Source organism: Palaemon carinicauda, chromosome 28 (assembly GCF_036898095.1).
Source record: "Palaemon carinicauda isolate YSFRI2023 chromosome 28, ASM3689809v2, whole genome shotgun sequence".
NCBI lineage: Eukaryota > Metazoa > Arthropoda > Malacostraca > Decapoda > Palaemonidae > Palaemon > Palaemon carinicauda.
The window spans coordinates 41657055-41677311 of record NC_090752.1 but is presented as its reverse complement, the minus strand read 5'-3'; the positions used below and the strand labels follow the sequence as shown (position 1 = coordinate 41677311).

Genomic DNA, 20257 nt, shown 5'->3' with positions numbered 1-20257 from the left:
TACTGGTAAGACCATCTCATTAAATACTTTTCTTTTTAGAGAAAGTAACATTTTACATTTCATAATCACATTTTGTTTACCAAATGCTCTCCATCCCATGCTTATCCTTCTGGAGAATCACTTGCTGTCAGTCGTAAGTACGTATATTTATTAACAATCTCTCTCTCTCTCTCTCTCTCTCTCTCTCTCTCTCTCTCTCTCTCTCTCTCTCTCTCTCTCTCTCTCTTAATATATATATATATATATATATATATATATTATATATATATATATATATATATATATATATATATATATATATATGTGTGTGTGTGTGTGTGTGTGTGTGGTCGCAACTTGACTGATTTTGTGCCAGTTTCGTTAGCACTTGTCTACTAAAATTGCGTATACTGAAGACAATCATAGCCGGCAGACTGATACAATGCTCATAAACTGATTTGCTCTTATTCAGAGTCATTTGTAAACCGGGGCACTACTGTGGCTGTGGTAGCCTATTGGAAACGTCCCTGTCTGGCGGTTTGCCAAACTAGGGTTCGAGTTCCGCTCGAGCTTGATAGTTTCTTGTAATGTCTGCAATTTCGCCATCCTTGTTAGATGATGATGGAGGATTTGGGGAAGTCTATAGGTCTACCTGCTGTCATCAGCAGCCATTGCCTGACGCTCATTAATCGTAGCTTGGATGGAGAGGGGCTTGAGTGCTGGTCATATGTGTATATAGTCAGTCTCTTGGGCATTTTCACTGTCCCTTGCCTCTACTATTCATGAGTAACTTTTAAACAGTATATATATATATATATATATATATATATATATATATATATATATATATATATATATATATATACTATATGTATGTATATACTGTATATTTATACATTTTATACATACACATGCTCGTACACACACAGACATGAAAACTTATAGATTACGTTAATACATGCTTCCTTTGGTCCTCTGGGCGTAGTAGTGTTTCTCATTACAAGAGCTGCAGTTAGGTTTGGCTTGCTATAAATTCTAAGTTTTAACATCTGGTAAGGGGCTTTTGGGGAAACACCTTGACAGAAGATTCCTTGCAAAGTGTGGGTTTTTCATCTTTGTTGGCCGATCCAGAGCAAAGGTAGGGGTAGATGATATGATTTAATTTTTTTCGTTAGTTTACATCGTCGTGGGTTGTTGAATTTCTTCATAAATGGCCTCTTCTATCATGATGTCTGGATATCTATTACAGTATTGTTTAGTTGTTGAATTCGGTTTAGTTTGGAATCTACGTCTTAACAAGATGTGCTGTGCTTTCTTGGCCTTTAAACATTTTCAGATTTTCTAGCCAACAATGGTTGTAAAACGTCTAATAAAAAACTTTTTCGCCTCTCTGCCTAGTTGAGTTGTTCGTGACGTCGCTGGAAAATGTTAGTTATGTTGACACTGGGCCTCTTTCTTTCCTTTCGTGAGGACTATCAAATGGAACCTTCAATGACGTTAAACAAACCTGATATGAATAAACTGATTAAGATTATTCAATTATATGGAGATGATTTGTTCTAGTGTGTAGGACATGCAAGATTTGTTGCCTGATATTTAACAGAGTGGAGAGTATTTGAACATAGAAATAAGAAGTGAAAAAGTCCCAGTTATTTGTTGAAGTTTTTCATTTAGGATATTTTGGACAAGGAAAAGTCTAAGTTTGAATCAACCAAATTAAAACAAATCAATTTCAAATTGCGGTCAAACTTCATCTCTTTATGCTATTATAAAAAAACAATGCTTTAAGTATTACCAAGTGAGAAGTTTTGCCTGAGGCGAGTCAGTTTCCCTTAGCTGTTCTTGTAAATACAAATACCTGTAACTGAATTTCTTTATTTTCTATGGTTCAAAGATCACTGCTGCTAAAGAAAGTGAGCAACTGACGTTATGTTGCCAGAGTCAATATAAAGTAAGACTCAAAAGGTGCCAAGGAAAGTAATTTTTATTTATTCATTTCAATTCTTCTACTATTGGTTGGGAAAGTGATATCCTAAATACCTATAAAATAAAATTAATGCTGACCGAGGTAAACAGTTAACTTCAAAACGTGTAACAGGATAAGTGCTTGCTCTTGTGGATTAACCTCAGTGGCTGGCATTGTGTGAAACTCCTATTAGATGGTTTCTAGTTTTTAATTTTTAATGTGTAATGATGACACACTAATTGTGCAGATTGATTTGAACCAATCCAGAGGACCACATCAAGTTTTCCTATTCTCTTAAGCATCTTACCTCATCCATTTTATTTCCACCTGTCCACTGCCTTTGAGTAAGAGCCTTTGCTTGCATAATACAGTATCAGTTTAATCTAAAGCAAGTAAACAAATAGAAACACACTGATCATAAATATATTTTATCTGAAGAAATTAAGCCTATGAAGAAACACAATCTAGAATGTTTGTTAGTTGTTTATTAATGCTGTAATATGTATGATTTACTAATGAGGAAGTTTGGAGTTTTATAGCACTGCTGAAATATCAGGATGCAGATAGAAAATACAGTGATAAGATGACTATTATGTTAAGGCAAAATAGTATGTGGAAAGATAGATAAAGAAAGGGTGATTGACATATGCATACGAGCCATTTCTTACCTTGATGTTCAGTCTGGTTTTAAAAGGCATAATTATTTATGCAACTCAACCATTTGAGTAAATAAAGAACAATTGTATGTGCCTAATCTTTCTACCTTTTACTCAACTCTATATTCAAAATGTTATTTTGTCATTTTCCTTCACTTTTGCCATGTCTCGTCCCCTGCATATTATTATTATTATTATATTATTATTTTTATTATTATTATTATTATTATTATTAATACTAGCTAAGCTACAACTCTAATTGGTAGAACAGAATGCTATAAGCCCATTGAGAAAAGGAAATAAGGAAACATGGAATAGTGTGCCTGAGTGCCCTCAATCTATCCAACCTGTTTTAATGTCGTTGCTGGCATTGGCCGTGTTAATCATGAGTCCATTGATTTCAAACTCTAAAGTTGGGAGTGAATGAGTCGTTTCTTAGCATCATTTTGAAATTTTATGTAATAAATCGCAAAGAGTTGTTGTTAATGGGCACCATAGTGAGCATAGGAATGTGATATCTGGTGTTCCTCAGGTTAGTGTTCTTGGCCTATTACTTTTCCTACTATATACACATGACATGTGGTTCGGCCTAGAAAACAAGCTTGTTGCATATGTAGATGATACTACACTCTTCGCATCAATTCCATCCCCTGAATGTAGATCTGGGGTTGCTGAGTCCCTCAATAGAGATCTAGCTAAAATTAGTGCATTGTGCAAATTATTGGGCATGAAGTTGAATCCTAACAAAACTCAAAGTATGATTGTAATTTTACCGAGGATAGTAGCTTCTCAACATCCACATCTCGACATTGATAATGTTTCTTTAAGTCTGTATGACTTTTTAAAATTCTAGGTGTGATTCTCGACAGCAAATTTACTTTTGAGAAACACATTAGGTCTGTGTCTTCTTCACTTGCTCAAAACTTTTCTTATTGAGAAAGTCATTTAAGACATTTCCTTTTACAGTTTTGATAAATATCAAATTGAATACTGATACTAACCGGGAGCTTTCCAAAAACTAATCCATCATCAATTTCGGTTAACGAGAATTCTTCATAGTCCATGTGGATGAGTTCTCTTCTTATCTGGGCTATTGGTGGAATCTCCTGAAATAGACGAAAATGTTTTGTTACAAACTGACCTTCAAAAGACCTAAGTCATCTCTGTTGTCATTATTCAAGCCCCTTCTCCTGTATATATTCAGGTTTAAAAACAGTTATTTTTTAAATAGCATGTCAATATCCAATTAAAAAGATAAATAATACCGTGGAGTTGTAATAATATTGAAAGCAGACTTGTGGTTTTAGTGAAGCTTAAGAAATTTAATGGGTTTACAGTAACTTTAACTTCTACTTTCTATAAGATAAATCCAAATTTGTGTAACCATCTATCTATTACTACTATTATGATGAGCATTATGCATAATCGATATCATTATTGTTACAGTATTATTATTTTATCGTCTTTATTGTTATTACTATTACTGTTATTATTTTTATTATTATTATTACTATTTTGTTGTACATAGCAGAATTATCAAGACTGGTTCATATAAGAATGTTTCGTATGTATGATGAAAAAAGTTACATCAGTGTATGGGAATAACCTACATATAACTAAAGACTCGTTGAATTAGTGAAACTGTAGGTCTGGAATGCATGTTCATACCTTTTATTTGTTAAAGACATGTACTTTCTACCTTATCCTATTTATGAAGAAAGGTTAAAAGGTCAGATTCTGAACATTTACACATTGTCATTGGCCAACGGTCTATTTACCCAAGCTAGAGCTAAGTGGACCAGGAAGTGAATACTGATGATCTCAACATGTACACCTCTAGCTCACAGAGACAAAATAATGCTATGCTGACAGCAAACCACTGGAAATTCTTTTTTGATTACTTACCTTTGCCATTTTTTCCAACATATTCTGAAGGATACTTATGGTTGAGTCTTCTATGACGTGTAATTGGTTGAGATACTTCATATTCCTTTCTATACTTTTCGTTCTTGCTTGCAAGCCACTTCCTTGTTTCTGTAAATTACGATGTATTTTATGAGCTCTGGTAATTAACCAGGAATGAACAGAGTAAGGTTAGACAGCATCCAACTTCAATAATTAAATATATTTACATCCAAGTGTCTCAGAAACTATTAACGGAATCTGTATTATCACTATTGAAAGTCTCCTGAGGAAGTGATTAAGAAATATGACCTCCTATAGCAGCATAAAGACTAGACATAGATATGAATTGTATTTTTTACAAGCAAATGAAAACTTCGATTTAAATAGCAAAACTATTAAGTCATGTTGCGATATTCTTAAATAAATATAGCTGTTTAGAGGGAAAGGACCTGTCTGGTATTGAGAAGTAGAAAGCGTGGCTGTTACTTCACCAGATGTGGGATTTTAATTAATATAGTTTTTCTTGAAAAGCCTGTTATACACAAATATGTTAAATTAATATTTTTATTACCTAGTTTGAGACTAAAGATACACAGGTATCTTAGATTAACAAGTTCCGTGAAACCTGGATTGCAAATGCAAGATGCATGTTGGAGGAATTGCTTATTTGGTGTAGATTTAAGAGTTCCCTTTTTTGTCTAAACCAGATGGCTTTATACATTCGTATGTTTGAGAGAAAGGCAACTTTATTGGTGATGCTTCTGAAAGTAAATAGAACAATGGGATACTTATTTTGTATCATTCATTTCTTTCACAATGCTAAACTGGCTATTTTAGCTTTGTAGTCCCAGGAAATTAAAAGCTTTTACTTTACCATGATGCTTTTAGAGATGTATACCTAATTGTTTTTTTTCCCTTATTTTCTGTGAGTGAAAACAGTCAATTGACGGTTAAGTTGTTTTTTTTACATTCCCTAACCTGTCTAGAGGATATTTTACTCTTGTTTGGGGTTTGGCAATCCTAGTCTATGTAGTAATTATGTGTATGGTAGCTTTAGCAACTGGGTCTTGATTCTTATTTTTAAGACAGCTGAATTCTTAGCTCTTAAGTTGTCTGCCATTTTCCGTTAAGTTTTTAAGAGGAGCTTCTGTTTGCAGATTTTAGAGATTTGGTAATATTACTCCATTGGATAGATGTATGTCGTAACTCTAGCCCTGCTGATTACCACCCAATATCCATAACTATACAGTATAAAGTTTTGGCATATCTTTTGTCAAGACATCTAAATAGGTGTACTGCAGATGATTATCTGTTCCCTATTTGGCAGTTTGGCATTCACAAAGGCCTTGGAGCAAGTAGGTCAAGGGCAGTGGCCCCTCATGAACCTAATCTTTTTATTGAAAATATTTTTTCTGTTGTACATAACTCATTTAAAAACTTAGTTGTGATTCTCCTTCCTTTTGAGAAACACATAGTCTGTTTCCCTTTCAATTGCACAAAAAGTAGACTTAATGAGAAAGTCTTTTAATATTTTTGATAATCAATCCATCCTGGAAATTCTTTACTTATTTTATTTTACCATGTTTTGAATATTTTTCTCCTTCTGCCCATCATCGGCAGAAATTTATCTTAATTTATATGACAAAATCATGCAATCTATTAAATTCCTTATCCTAAACAATTACATTGCAGTAGTTATCTCCTTGAGCAAAGAAGAATTGTTTGGTAATCTCTTTTGTCAGGTGTATGAGGACAGAGTAGAAGATGTAAAGAATATGCCATATCTTATTTCCTTTGTTATTTATCTTGATTTGATTGATTTTTTTTTAATTTATAGTTTTTTCTTGACTTTTTCTTTTCCCATACTGGGCTTCTTTACCTGTGTGAGTCTTGAACTGGGGTTGCAGCTTTAAATGTAAATTTAATAATGATATATGGGAGTAAGTTTGAAAGTAAGCTATATCAGAAGGTGAAGTAGACAAGTTGGCTGTTGATGCTGGGTTCTGATAAAGAAATAATTAGTAAAATTATATATAAAAGGTAATTCAAGAAATACACAATGCAGAGAGTGGAAGACAAAAGAAAAAATGAATAAGACTGATAGTGGAAATATTTTGAAATTTTCAATCGTTGCCTATTGTGAAAATAGTCAGATGACATGACTTTGGAATAAAAGTAGAAGGTTGTTTCAAAATTTAGAAATTACAACTACAGAACTTTTATTAATTCATATTATAGTTATTATTGGGAGAAAATTTTATTAAATGTTCATCAAAAGGAAACTAACGTTATATGTATATATATATATATATATATATATATATATATATATATATATATATATATATATATATATATATATATATTATAATCAATGAGATAAAATAGTAGAATTATTAATTGTGTTTTTAAAAGTGAATATATTATTTGCCTATTCTTGGCAATTTATAGATCACATAGGAAATAAGTTGATGGAAATGCTCTGGTATACCCATTTTGCAGTATAAAGAATGATCTTCAAAGAATTATCATAGACATTTGGATTCTCGTATAATTGCAATTAGTTTTCAATTGCAAGCCATGAATTTAAATCTGGGAATTTGATGAAAGGAAACTCTTCCACCTGGCTAGGATTCTAACTGGCTATAAATTAAGTTAAAAGACATAAGGTGGCTGTATATACAGCATACATTTTCAAAGATGCATTAAACTATTTATAATTTGGAAAGGTAGAATATTTCTCTTACCGTGCAATACACATATGCTTCGTATTGTGAATCAATATCAAAGGTCTCCTTCTTGTGTTTTGCCTCATCTTCTCTCTCCTTGAATATTTTCAGACAGACATCCATTGCTCTCTCATTTGTAAAGGCAGATTTAAACGGGAGAGCTATTTTTAAGGTGAGTTCCTGGTCATCTGTGTTATTACTAAAATCAACACCGATGTCGAAGAATGGTGTACTGAAAAGAGAAGAACCAGAATAGTCATTATTGAAATGTTTATGATTAACATCTTTGGATAATGATGATCTTTAAAGTGGATATAAAAATACAATCAAACCAATTGAGGATCATATATGAGCAATTAATAAAACAGTTTTTTGCTTAATCTAAGGTACAAGGATAAAATATGCTAATTGATCACAGTACGTACAAGTGCATCTTCATCATTTTGGCCAAAACATCTCCAAGGTCAAAGTCTTTGGAATTAAAATCAATTTCCTTGAAGACTTCTCGGGCTTTCTCAAGGCGTTCTTCTTCATAGAGGTTGGTGTAATTTAGACAGGAATCATACATGACGAAGAGTTCTTTCAGGTCTTCATCATCTTTATCACTGTATGTGAGAGCTTCTGTAGGAGAAAATTAGAGACGCTGTAAGAAATATATATTAATTACTAAAGTAAAAGTTTTAGGCAAAGATTGCCAGCCAAGGGAGATTGAGAAATGGAAAAAGATTGGACAGTCATCGTAACAGGAGGGCAAAAACTTGAAAAAGCTGAAACAACGCTTTTGTTTTGCTCAGACTTTTCAGCCTCATTTATACCAATGCTAAGGGGAATACAAAACAGTATTGCAAAATTGTGCTCATGGTTGAAGTCTCAACAGTCAAGAGATACAATAAAGCTGTGTTATCAATCGATATGAATGAAGATAGGTGGAGTGGATGATGTAACACTTCATGTGTTTATTTACTTGTTTTGCGGCATTTTTCAATGAAGTCATTTATGCAATAGGCAATGATTTAGAAAGGTTTTTCTAAAGGGAAAAATTATTTTTTTATTTCACTGGTACTGATACCAGGGGAATGCTGTGACATGTCCACAAAATGCTAAATGATCATCCTAAATTTCATTCATGCAAAATTGTTCTAAGTTACAGAATAGCCTTTCCTTTGATTTTGAAAAATTAAATATTGAATGACTTTCAACTCTCCTATTTATATGTACACTATACTGAAGTACAGGACCATCCTCTCTGAAATTCAAACCTATTGCATTTCAGTATTCCACTATTCTTTTGTAGAATAACCTTTATGAAATTAACAATTGATCCCTGTAAGAGTATTTTTTTTTACTTAGAAATCAATTGTTTTTTTCCTTTACTGGTTGTATGCTATTTTTGTTATTGGTTTGATGTTTTGGGTAAGAATTTATCTATTACAGAATACATTATGTTTGGGTAGATCCATCATTAACCTACTCACCTTGATGGATTTGCTGATAGACACTTACCTTTGATAATGTTGTCTGCAAACAGCTGGGGATCCTCTGGTTTCAAAAAAGGGTCGTCCAGTACACCACCACAAGAATATTGGTAGAAGTCCTTTATAATGAAGAGATGCAAGTGAATTGAATAATTATCTTCGTTTAGTTTATGGAGAATGTTAATTCACATTTATTATTTAATTGTGAAAATTGGAGCAAATTGAAGTTAAGGAGGTTGGGCAGCTTGGTAACAAGAGACAAAATAGAATAAATTAATAATGGAAGGCAGCAAGCAATGCAGCTAATAACAAGGGAAGGGATGCTGCTAAAAATCTTCAGTAAAGTCTATGTCATGCCACCGAAGGTACACTGTGATATATACCAAACCATGAGTTTTGATGCTAATTTTGAAACTTGTAGATAATTTCCTCTGCACATGAGCCGTTAGTTCTTTGCCAAAAGTACATGGTTACTCAGGTTTAATTTTGAATCACCTTTAGTTTATGACACCATAATTTAATCTTGTACAGCAAGTACTGAGGGATCCAGTCATACACATTATCAAACAGGATGCTTGAAATGGCTGTTGAATATTTTAAACTACTTCACGACACCAGTATGGATACTGTTTGTAAGAGTGAAATTAAATGAAATACATATGTATAAAGAATACCCTACATCATTAATTCGTTCCAAGAGATTCTACGTAAGGTGATTTTCAATGTAGGTCCGATTTTATCATTATTCAACTTGCTATAATTTTATAGAAACTACATACCTACATAATTAAACCTCTGTGTGAAGTACAGGTACTGTACAGCATTTCATGTATAAAATTTGAATGTTTGTGTAGGTTTATTTACAGTAAGAGAGAGAAAAAGAAATGATACAGTGAAGAATGTTACAGCACAATAAACTGTAATGTTAATAATATTAACAAAGTAAATATTACCTTTCCTTTGTAGTTGGTATCTTTCCAAATTGGAGGGGAGGAATTAGTGGTTGGAGGAGAATGACATGGCTGATTGCAAAGTTGAAATAGTAAATGTTATCACTACGTGGTGTTATATAGGCAAACCTAATGAACTGATCCAAAGTTTTCTGAAAGGTTTTCCTTCTTCTATTGTTGAAAATTTTCGTATAAGGCTGGTATAAATCTTAATACAACAGTATAAGTATTTTTTGCAAAACATTTAGCTAAAGGATTCCGAAACTCAAAGATTGACAAACATTCTTAATAACCCAGCAGCATTACTCTGAGCTTTGAATTTCTTGGTTTTGGGTCAGGGAAATTATCATAAACTTTCAGTTGTTCCTCTAACTCCAACAATTCTTTGTACGTCAGTGGTTACTTGTGAGCCTCGAGCAACTGATCAAAATATCCCTCTTCCAACTCCATCTCAAATTCATTACTAAGTCCCCCCAGATGATGAAGCCTTGATGAGGATGGGGGGCTTAGGGATTAGCAGCTGGGCTCTAATGAACAGTGGAAACTACTTTCCCACTGGACCTCGGTGCCCAACTGTTGATCTAATTAAATCAGTCAGCATTTTTTCTTTTCCTTTTGGTTATTTCTTTTTTTTTTCTTCTCCCATCTCTTCCTTTTGGGCTTGAACTTGTTGACAATTTTGGCTTGTTTGATTATGGTTTGGCTGCTTCTTTGGATTTGGCACAGTCTCAACCTGTGCCAATATAGACACCATCACCCTCTGACAGACACCATTAGGTGCAGACCAAGTCTGTTAAGAGTCGGGCTCCAGTGATCCGGTTGTAAGTCACCCATATTTGCGGGTAATGAGTAACGCCAGGCATTGGAGTCGCCGGAGGGAGGGGCTAATCACTCCCACTGACCAGTGTACGCCCACCTTAAGAGAGGCAGCCCCTCTCTAATAGAGGACTGGCCCCCGCTGAACCTTGGCTGAAGCCTTTTCTCGTGTTAGGCCACATGGGATGGGAGGACTGATATCCTCTGATAAGAGGTGGATAACCCGGCTTGCCTTTAAAAAAAAAAAAAAAAAAAAACCAACCCCTCTGTTGACGACCTGGAAAATACAAACATAGACCTCGGTACAGACAGCTCCAACTCGGGTTCTAATATTGTTACTTTAGAACCTTATTCACGTCATGTGAATAATAAGAAAACACTAGAGAAGAAGAGAGAGAGGGTGAGAAATGATGACAGTACAGAAAAAAATAGAAAAGTAGAAGTATTATCTGGTCACTATGAAGTAGTGAGTTATGAAAATTTTTTTATTTTGGAATTTGAAAATAGACATGAACGTGTAAATGTATTTAAAGCTAATAGGGAAATAGTTGCTGTATGTGGGGGCAGTCAAAAACTCTTCCCCAGGGAAATGGAAGTCTCTTGATAGACACTATCCCCAATACAAGGTGAAAAATTGAAAACTCTTTCAAAATTGGATGGTCATGGTGTTAAAATCGTTTTACACCCCACTTTCAACCAGAGTAGGGGTGTGATATATGCTCCAGAATTACTGAACATAGAGGAAAAAGAAATTTAGGATGAACTGAAAAGTCAAGGAGTAGTAAAAGTAGTCAGAATGAGAAAGAGAGTTGGAGAACAAAATATTCCTCTTGCTACTTTGATTGTAACATTTGATCAAAGCAGATTACCAAATCTTATTGAAGCTGGTTGGCTGTCTTTGAAGCTGAAACCATATATCCCTTCACCATTACGATGTTGTCATTGCCAATGTATGACCATTTAAGCCAGAAATGCAAGGAAAATCTAAATAATAATCCAGCTGTTTGTGCAAACTGTGGAAAAAATAATCATGGTGCATGCATAGAAAATCCAAATTGCATACTTTGTGGGGAAGCACATCCTGCTACATCTAAAAGCTGCATTAAGTTTATTTTTGAAAAAGAAATTCAGGCCATCAGGACCATGGAAAGGGTTACTTTTAAAGAGGCTCGTAAAAGAGCTCTTTAAAAGCAGACGAGACCAGGGCAACTTTTTTAATGGTTCTGAAGAAAAAATTACCAAAGCACACAGACGAAAACTTATATCCCTAATTCTAACATAAAGAAACATATGAAAGTAGTTGAAGGGGTTGAAAGTCTCATTGAAAATTTATATCCAGAAATTGTAGAAAAATCAAAACATATACTTAAAGATCTGAAAGATATTCAAAAGCCATCTATTCCTATTCTAAACAATAGTACAAACCTCTCTCACGCCGTATCCTTGCCTGATCTGATGGAGGTTCCACTCGAAACAAATTTACCTGGTGAACCTGTAGTGGGGAAGGTGCAAAAACCTGACAGATCACAACCTTTTAATCGAAAAAGAGAGAAGAGACCTCCATCTCTCTCGCCTCCTACCATAAGAAACATTAAAGTCACGACTTCAAATAAATATGATGTCTTGTCTGCTGATGTTTCTGATCAACTGGAAGGTAAATTGAATAAATCAGAAATTCAAGTTGAGGTCCACCATTCTCTTCAACTATTAGATCAAAAGGACACAAAGAAAAATACGAACACAAAACCCAATATATCAAGATCCTCTCTAGAGATACCACCGGGAAATATTGTTAGATCAAATATTGCCAATGGGAAGACTTCATCCAAGGTGTCTTCCAAAAAATAAACCATAGTTTTTTCCTCCATTCTGCAATGGAATTGCCAGGGATTAAGGGCGAAATATGAAGATCTCAAGCTCCTCATACATGAGCCCCCCCCCCATAACTGTATGTCTACACTGGAAGCTCGATGCTAACACTCCTTGTCCTCGACAGTATGTTAGCTATAGGACACCATATGATCAACGAGCCGGGAGCCATGGGGGAAGTCTTATATACGTTCGTCAAGATGTTCCCCAAATATCTTTGCCTATCTGTACCCCTCTGCAGACAGTGGTTGTACAGATTGATATATGGAGAAAATACACAATCTGTTCTCTTTACTTGCCTCCAAATGATAACATCTCATATGATAACATTGTAGAAGTGATTAAAAAACTCCCACAACCTTTTCTCTTACTAGGAGATCTTAATAGTAGACATCCTTTATGGGGTGATTTTTTGGCAAATACAAGAGGTAATATTATGTCATCAATTTTGGAGAATGAAGATGTAGGACTCCTTAATACAGGAGAGCCCACACATTTTCATGTCCGGACAGGTACCTTGTCCTGCATAGACCTATCAGTTGCAAGCTCTAACTGTCTTCTCGATTTTAATTGGAGAACATTAGATGATTGGCATAATAGTGATCATGCACCAATTCTTATAAACACCAACAGTGGTCCACCTTTACAGAGATTGCCACGATGGAATCTTGATAAGGCGGACTGGGATAGATTTCGGGAGCTAAGTGAAATGGAAGGAAATGCAGAACAGTTTGAAAGTGTTGATAATACCATAGACTTACTTAATGGAACTCTTCACACAGCAGGAGTCAATTCCATTCCCAAAACAACAGGGATATTCAAATGATGACCAAAACTAACTGCCCTGCACAGAGCCACAAGAAAGTCTTTAACTCGATTGCGCAGGCGCCATACTGAGGAGAATTTAGTCGTATACAAGAAATGTAGAGCACAGTTCCATCGTGCTATGAAAGAAACTAGGCGCCAGTCTTGGCTTTCATTTGTTTCCTCCATCAACAGTAGAACACCAACATCTTCTGTATGGAGGAAAGTGAAAAAGATAGCAGGAAAAATTACCTCAAACCCACCACCAGTGTTATGGATAAATGGTCAGTATATGACTGGAGCAACCGAAGTTAGCAGTGCCCTGGCTGATCATTTTTCAAATGTATCATGCAAGTGTGAAGCAGCTCCTGGTCACCAGTATAGGAGCATTGAAGAAAAGAAAGTTTTTAATTTCGCAACAAGAAAGCAAGAGTCCTACAATTCTCCTTTTACTGAAAGAGAATTTGATTCTGTACTTGCTACGTGTAATGACACAGCCCCTGGACCCGATGGAATTCCATATGCAATGATTAAACATGTGCCTTTTAATACAAAGTTATTTATTTTAAGCATTATTAATAGAATATGTCCTGATCATAGTTATCCAAGTGTTTGGGAACTAGCCATTACTTTAGCCTTTTTAAAACCCAGTAAGGACAAGTTTCTAGCAGCAAATTATTGGCCAATTGCATTGACATCTTGTTTATGTAAAATCATGGAGAAGATGGTCAATGTAAGACTGATGTGGTACCTTGAAAAGAAGGATATTTTATCACCCATTCAATGTGGATTCAGAAAAATGTACTCTACGACTGATGTGTTGATACGTCTTGAATCCTCTATTTGTGAAGCCTTTACTTCCAAACAGCACCATGTGACGTCTTTTTTTTTTTCCTTGAAAAGGCATATGATACCATATGGAGATATGGTATTCATGAGTTTGGATTAGGAGGAGAGCTACCACTTTTTATTCAGTCATTACTTTCACATGGAGTTTTTCAAGTTAGAGTTGGGGAAACTATCATAGAGTAAATGTCAGGAAGAAGTGGTTCCTCAGGGTAGTGTAACCCTCTTTGCACTAGCAATTAATGGGATATCCTCTGTCATTCCCTGGGATGTTCTCTCAACATTATATGTGGATGAATTCTCTATATCATTTGCTGGAGCTAGAATGGCAATGGTTGAGAGAAAAATACAACTGTCAATTGACAAAATTGTCGAGTGGGCCGATATGAATGGATTTAAATTCTCGACAAGTAAAACTACAATTGTCAATTTCTGTCATATCCAGGGAGTACATCCAGACCCAGATATATACATCAAAGGTCAATGAATCCCATGTGCAAGTGAAGCTAAATTTTTAGGGTTGATATTTGATCGTAGGCTTATATGGGTTTCTCACTTAAAAGCATTAAAAGCTAAATTTCTTGAGGATCTGAAGCTTTTAAAAGTATTGCCCCATACATCAAGGGGGCAGACCGCAATACTATTTTAAAATTATACAAGGCCTTGATTTTTTTTCCAAAATTAGTTATGTATGTGAAATATACTCCTCAGTCACCCCAAGCCGCTTAAAAATATTAGATTCTATACATCATGCCGGTATTAGATTGTCCGCAGAAGCGTTTAGAACCTCACCTATGACAAGTCTCCTTGTTGATGCTGGGGAGTTGCCTCTAGACCTTTACCGAATGTCTTCAGTTATTCGTTATTGGTTTAGATTGCAAAGACTCCCTAATTCTTTAGCCTTTCAGACTGCAAGCCTTGTAAGGCACTCAACATACTCTGTGTTGCACCCAAAATCAACTCAATCTTATGGCTTTCGGGTGAAACAATTATTAAACAGTCTTGATATTATTAGAATTAAGCCGCTTCCATTCAAGGTATCATCAACGCCTCCATGGAAATTACCTGAGGTATCTTTTTGTAAATACTTTATTGGAGTTAAGAAGAATATGACTGACTTAGAATCCAGGTCTCTTTTTATGGAACATGTTGCAGAACATAGGGGATCGACTTTTATGTATACTGATAGCTCCAAATCTGATGCTGGCATTGGATTAGGAGTACATAGTAATAATTTTTATTGCCGAACTGCATGGCATACTAACCGCTATTGAGAAAATAACGTTGGAAAAGGAGGGTAATTTTACAATTTTTAGTGATGTAAGGAGTCTTCTTCAAGCTTTAGAAGATTTTAACCCTCTAGTTTTAAAGATTTTAGAATGGCTTTTTATTATTGGACGCAGAGGTATAACGATTCGATTTTGTTTGGTTCCAGCACATGTAGGTGTGTCTGGGAATGAGAAGGCCGATTTACTGGCAAGAAATGCGGCATCCGAGTTGCCACCAAGAAGGTATCCCATTCCATGTAATGATTTCCTACCTTACATCAAGAAATTTGTTTGTAATAAATGGCAACAGCACTGGGATAGTCTAGATGGCAATAAAATGAGGGAAGTAACAAATGTCATATCACCTTGGAGGTATAACATGATGCCCCGAAAATGGGAGACAACTCTTTGTCGTCTCCGTATTGGTCACACTCGGTTGACACACGAGTTTCTGCTGAAGGGCCAACAACAACCGTATTGGGACGACTGTTTAGTACCTTTAACAGTGAGGTATTTGTTGACCGAATGCCCTAATTATAATAACTTAAGAAATAGACATCTGTTTGAGGCTTGAGGTGAGGACGGCTGGTTCATCCTTGCCAAGAGTCTTGGACATGATGTATCCTACCATGTGAGCGATATTTTCAGATTCATTTCAGAAGTAGGTCTTCTGAAAACTATTTAACTTTTATAATGACATTCAATTTTTATGGTTTTAATTGAATATTCTTTTAATTTTTATATAAAATAAATGATAACGTCAATGACCTTAGATGTGAGGATGCCAGAAAATCTTAAATCAGTCAATCAATTAATCAATCATTACTAAGTGCTTCTGTACCAAATTCCTTGAGATGTCCTGGGCTGATTCTTTGAAGTCTTTAAAATCATTTACGAATTGAGACCTCAGTTTTTTTCCCACCATTCATGTCTAATCGAGTCCTTTTGTCCCAAGAGGTGCTTATGTTTAACACTGCTTGTTAAATGTTGTATGCCTTCCAAAAATTCTGAATATTTCTTCCATCCTCTCCCAACAAAGCATCAACGGCCTGGTATGAAATATGCCGTAAATAGTAGGCTACTGATTGAATATCGATGTGTTGTATAAGAGAGGTGTTATTGGGTGACAAAAAAATAATTTTCACATTTGGGTCCATGTTCAGATGTGTGGGATATCCTTAAAAGGAACTTATAAGGAACTTCCTTGACCTTGCAATGCTTCTTTACTTCTGCTATAAAATCGTCCTGTTGACCCATGCCTTTGTATTAGCCATCCAAATCACAGAAAGCATGAACTTCGAGATGTTCTTGAGGGTCCTGGATTAAAGGCATGTTGCACTAACAAAGGCTTTGGCTTGAAATCACCAGTAACATTTCCCACTAACATTAAAGTTAGTCTATCTTTATTTTCCTTATATCTTGACATAGTTTTCTCTTCCTTAAAAATAAATGAACGATCGAGTATTCTCTTCCAGAATAATCCCTTCTCATAAACATTAAAGATGAGTCCCAGGGAAATTTGATGTTCTCTGGATTTTTTAAAAGTTTTTGCAAAATTTATCGCCAACAACGGTATCAGCAGCAGCAGCTTCTTGGCTTTTAATAGAGTGTGAACTAAAGCTCTTCGTGAACCAATTGAACTGTCTGTGACTCACGATAAATGGAGTGTTCTTTTCCCTTGGATGTTTTCTATATAAATCTTCAACAGTCTTAATTTTTATCGTAATTATTTGACGTTGAAACAGATGTAAGGACGCATAAAGCAGTGTAACATGAATTTTATCTTTCCATTTAGTACTTAAGGATGACACACACATAGTTGGAATTGGCTTATATTGAACCGACTTAAACTGGGCTACTGTACAACTATATTGTAAATTTGATATCCTAATGAACACTTTAAAAGCTTTTGTATTGTTTTTATTAACGAGACTGTTTACTTGTTTGAGGATTAGTGAGAGTATTTTGAAGGCAAAATAGATTTTGACATAGGAAAAATCTATTTTTGAGTGAGATAGCCATGTCGTCGTGATGGAAATTCCTCAATGGCAGCCTTATACTTGGGATATTTCAGCGAGTGATATACCAGAGAATTTTACCTGTAGAGGTATCACGGAGTTCTAACCACCGGAGCGAATGTCCCGAGAGATATCGTGTATACACTAGGAATGTGTTTAAAACAAACCACAGCTATTCTTCCCCGAATATAGTTAACCTTGTCTTGAAGGATATGGGATAGGATTAGATACGCGGGCGAAAGTGCCGTTACAACTCCTGGTCCCAGTGTGCTACAACCAACATGTTTACTGTGAACCATTCCAGGAGTAGCCATTGTATGACGCAAGGCCGCACACTGAGAATTGGGATGGGAAGAAAGATAATGGGTGGGCCATCAGGACATGGCTATCTCGCCCAAAAATAGATTTTTTCCTATGTCAAAAACTTATTTTTGGACTCTAGCCATGTCGTCCTGATGGAAGTGTACCAGAGAATTATTATTCTCAGGTGTGGCCAGGAGAGTTTTAACCCTTTACTCCTCAGACATAACCATACTTCCCTTAGCATTGGTAACAATGGTACCAAGCTATGAGTGCAAGCGATATGTTTGTAAAAAGTAGGAGCAAAGGAAATCAATATCACAGTTCCACTCACTGTGGATAAGACTTTTGTCTCCTGTAGGTGAAAAGACTGAAATCTATAAAAGGAGGGTTAAAAATTGAGCTACGCTGCTTTTATTTTCTACAGTAGGTCCAATGAAAGGAAACGCAGTAGGAACAGGTCTTTGTGTCCAAAGACTCATAAATGTAACAGCAATCAATGCAACATTATATACAGGAGATATAGTTTCCAGACCCCAAAATTATGTAACAGAGTAATAAAATAGTATTACTCATGTTATAAAAGGAAAATATTACCTTTGATTTTTAACAATTATAAATAGTACATTGAAAAGAAGAACAGTAATCCCCTAACACAATGTAGACTGAGAAGTCCCAACTATACAGTCCATAAGAGTCCATGCATAACACTTAAGAAGCTGGTTTAATCACACTATCAGCGGCCATTACAGTGTTTAATTTCCAACTGACTTGAATAATGTTTGAAGAATACTGTTGAAGATTTGAAGATTTCCATCCTGTGTAAGCTTGTAAGCCTGCAAAGGACATAGATTGGAAAGAAATTTTTAGAAGAGGCAACTTTTCTACGGTCATGACCCGATGGTATAATAACAGGGTCAGCCCTTCTTATGAAATAGGTGAGTTTGGACCATAGCTGTTTCAGAGAAAGATTAGATCCTGTTTTCTCCCCTTTAAAAAGTTGATCGCCTTTAAAGGCCCAGCTCTTTAACAGGTAGGCCTGAAGGCACTCCATGGCGCACCAAGAAGGATCTCTCTGTAGTGGAACAATCGTCCAGGGCACTGAGCGTTTATTGGGAAGTTCATTTTTTGCCAAGAATGCAGAATTTAGGTAAAGATTTACCTCCCCCGATTCCGAGAATTTGATGTGGCCATCATCCCTTGAAAGGCCCACAATCTCACTGACTCTAGCACCAGAAGCCATAGCAAGCTAAAAATTAGACTTTTTAGTAAGATCCGTCAGAGAGGTAGAGACGTTATCTATCGAAGAGGCGAAGTACAGGTACTTATCCAACAACCATGAAATAGCCTTGGGAGGAGCAATAGGTTTCAGTTTATCAGAAGCCTTCTAGATCTTATTTAACAGCTCGCTATTGAGTTCAATATCAAAAGCATAAGCAGTGGGTCTAGTTAATGCTGACTTACATGAGGCAGTGGTTGTAGAGGCCAGACTTTGATCATGCAATGAAATAAAGAAAGAAATACAGAAGTCCATAGAAATAGAAGAAGGCTGATGACTTTTTATGAATGCAACCCATTTTTTCTAGGAAGACAAATATTGTCATTAAATGGTGTTGGTCTTGTAAACTTCTATGTAGTCTATTATCTCCTTTGCAACTCCAAACTTTCTTTGAGCCACTAGTGCGAGAAAATCCCGAGCTGAAGGGTTTTCTTTATCCAAGAAGAAGTGAAGGCAGTCTTTTGTTGAACATCCTGGGACAGCACTGGAGATGGTAGGGTGACCTGGAGAGGTTTGAGTTCCAGAACAAGAGGATACCAATTGCTCTGAGCCACTAGAGCCGCTGTTCCCTTGAAAGTCCGCAGTTTGTTCACGACTTTCATTAGGAGGTTGAATGGTGGAAATAGGTAGATGTGAGACCCCTGGTTCCAATCCAGTGACATCGTATCCGTTCCTGTCACTTCCGGATCTAAGTTTGGTACTACATATAGGGGAACCTTCTTGTTGAAGCTCATCACAAAGAGATTGATTTGAAGTTCTGGGTCTTGCTCTAGATTGAAACAAAATGATTTTGCATCCAGAAACCATTTTGTTTTCAGAGGCTTGGATCTTGACAAGACGTCCTCCGTCACACTACGAACCCTTTGAGGTGAATTACTGAGGGATGCCAATTCCTTCGCTTTGCTAAAGTGAGGATGGCTAGAATCACATGGTTGATCTGAAGAGACCTAGAGCCCTGTTTTTGACACAGTGGACTATCGTCCTGTTGTCGATGACTAATTTGATGTGTGATATATCTTCGAGTTCAATCTCTTCAGAGTCAGAAACACTGTCCTAGCTTCCAGAATATTGATATAAAATTTCCAAAATGTATTTGATCACCGACCCTGTACTTTCTCGGAAGGGGAGTGTTCCCCCCCAACCTTGTTCCAAGGCGTCCATGTGAATTGTCACAGAAGGAGGAGGATACTGCAGGGGAACGTGTGTCAATAAACTCTTGGCAGTGGACCTCGGCTTTCGCTGCTTTCGCAGTAAGACCGTTGTTTTGTGGTAAAGATCTCTCCGAGCATTTGAGGCCTTTCTTCTCCAGACTCCGTTAGCATTTTTGAGTCTTGCTTTTAAGATAGGGTCTGTCACAGCCACCTTGTTAGTACTCTTGAACGAAGTAGGTTCCTGAC

The 20257-nt window shown here is 35.9% G+C and overlaps 2 protein-coding genes across 4 annotated transcripts in view; one reads left to right on the top strand and one right to left on the bottom strand.

The window, feature by feature from the left end:
- LOC137621523 (endothelin-converting enzyme homolog) overlaps window positions 1–20257 on the bottom strand; it is a 127009-nt gene that overhangs the window by 49033 nt on the left and 57719 nt on the right. For all 3 annotated transcript variants that reach the window (XM_068351880.1, XM_068351881.1, XM_068351882.1), the window contains exons 5-9: window positions 8739–8829; window positions 7661–7856; window positions 7254–7467; window positions 4507–4635; window positions 3603–3707 (exon numbers count right to left, since the gene is read on the bottom strand). In XM_068351880.1, coding sequence (XP_068207981.1) covers window positions 3603–3707; window positions 4507–4635; window positions 7254–7467; window positions 7661–7856; window positions 8739–8829 — 735 coding nt within the window. The remainder of the gene's footprint in view (window positions 1–3602; window positions 3708–4506; window positions 4636–7253; window positions 7468–7660; window positions 7857–8738; window positions 8830–20257) is intronic.
- Window positions 1–20257, top strand: part of GPHR (golgi pH regulator) — a 401532-nt gene that overhangs the window by 330205 nt on the left and 51070 nt on the right. The window lies entirely within an intron of this gene.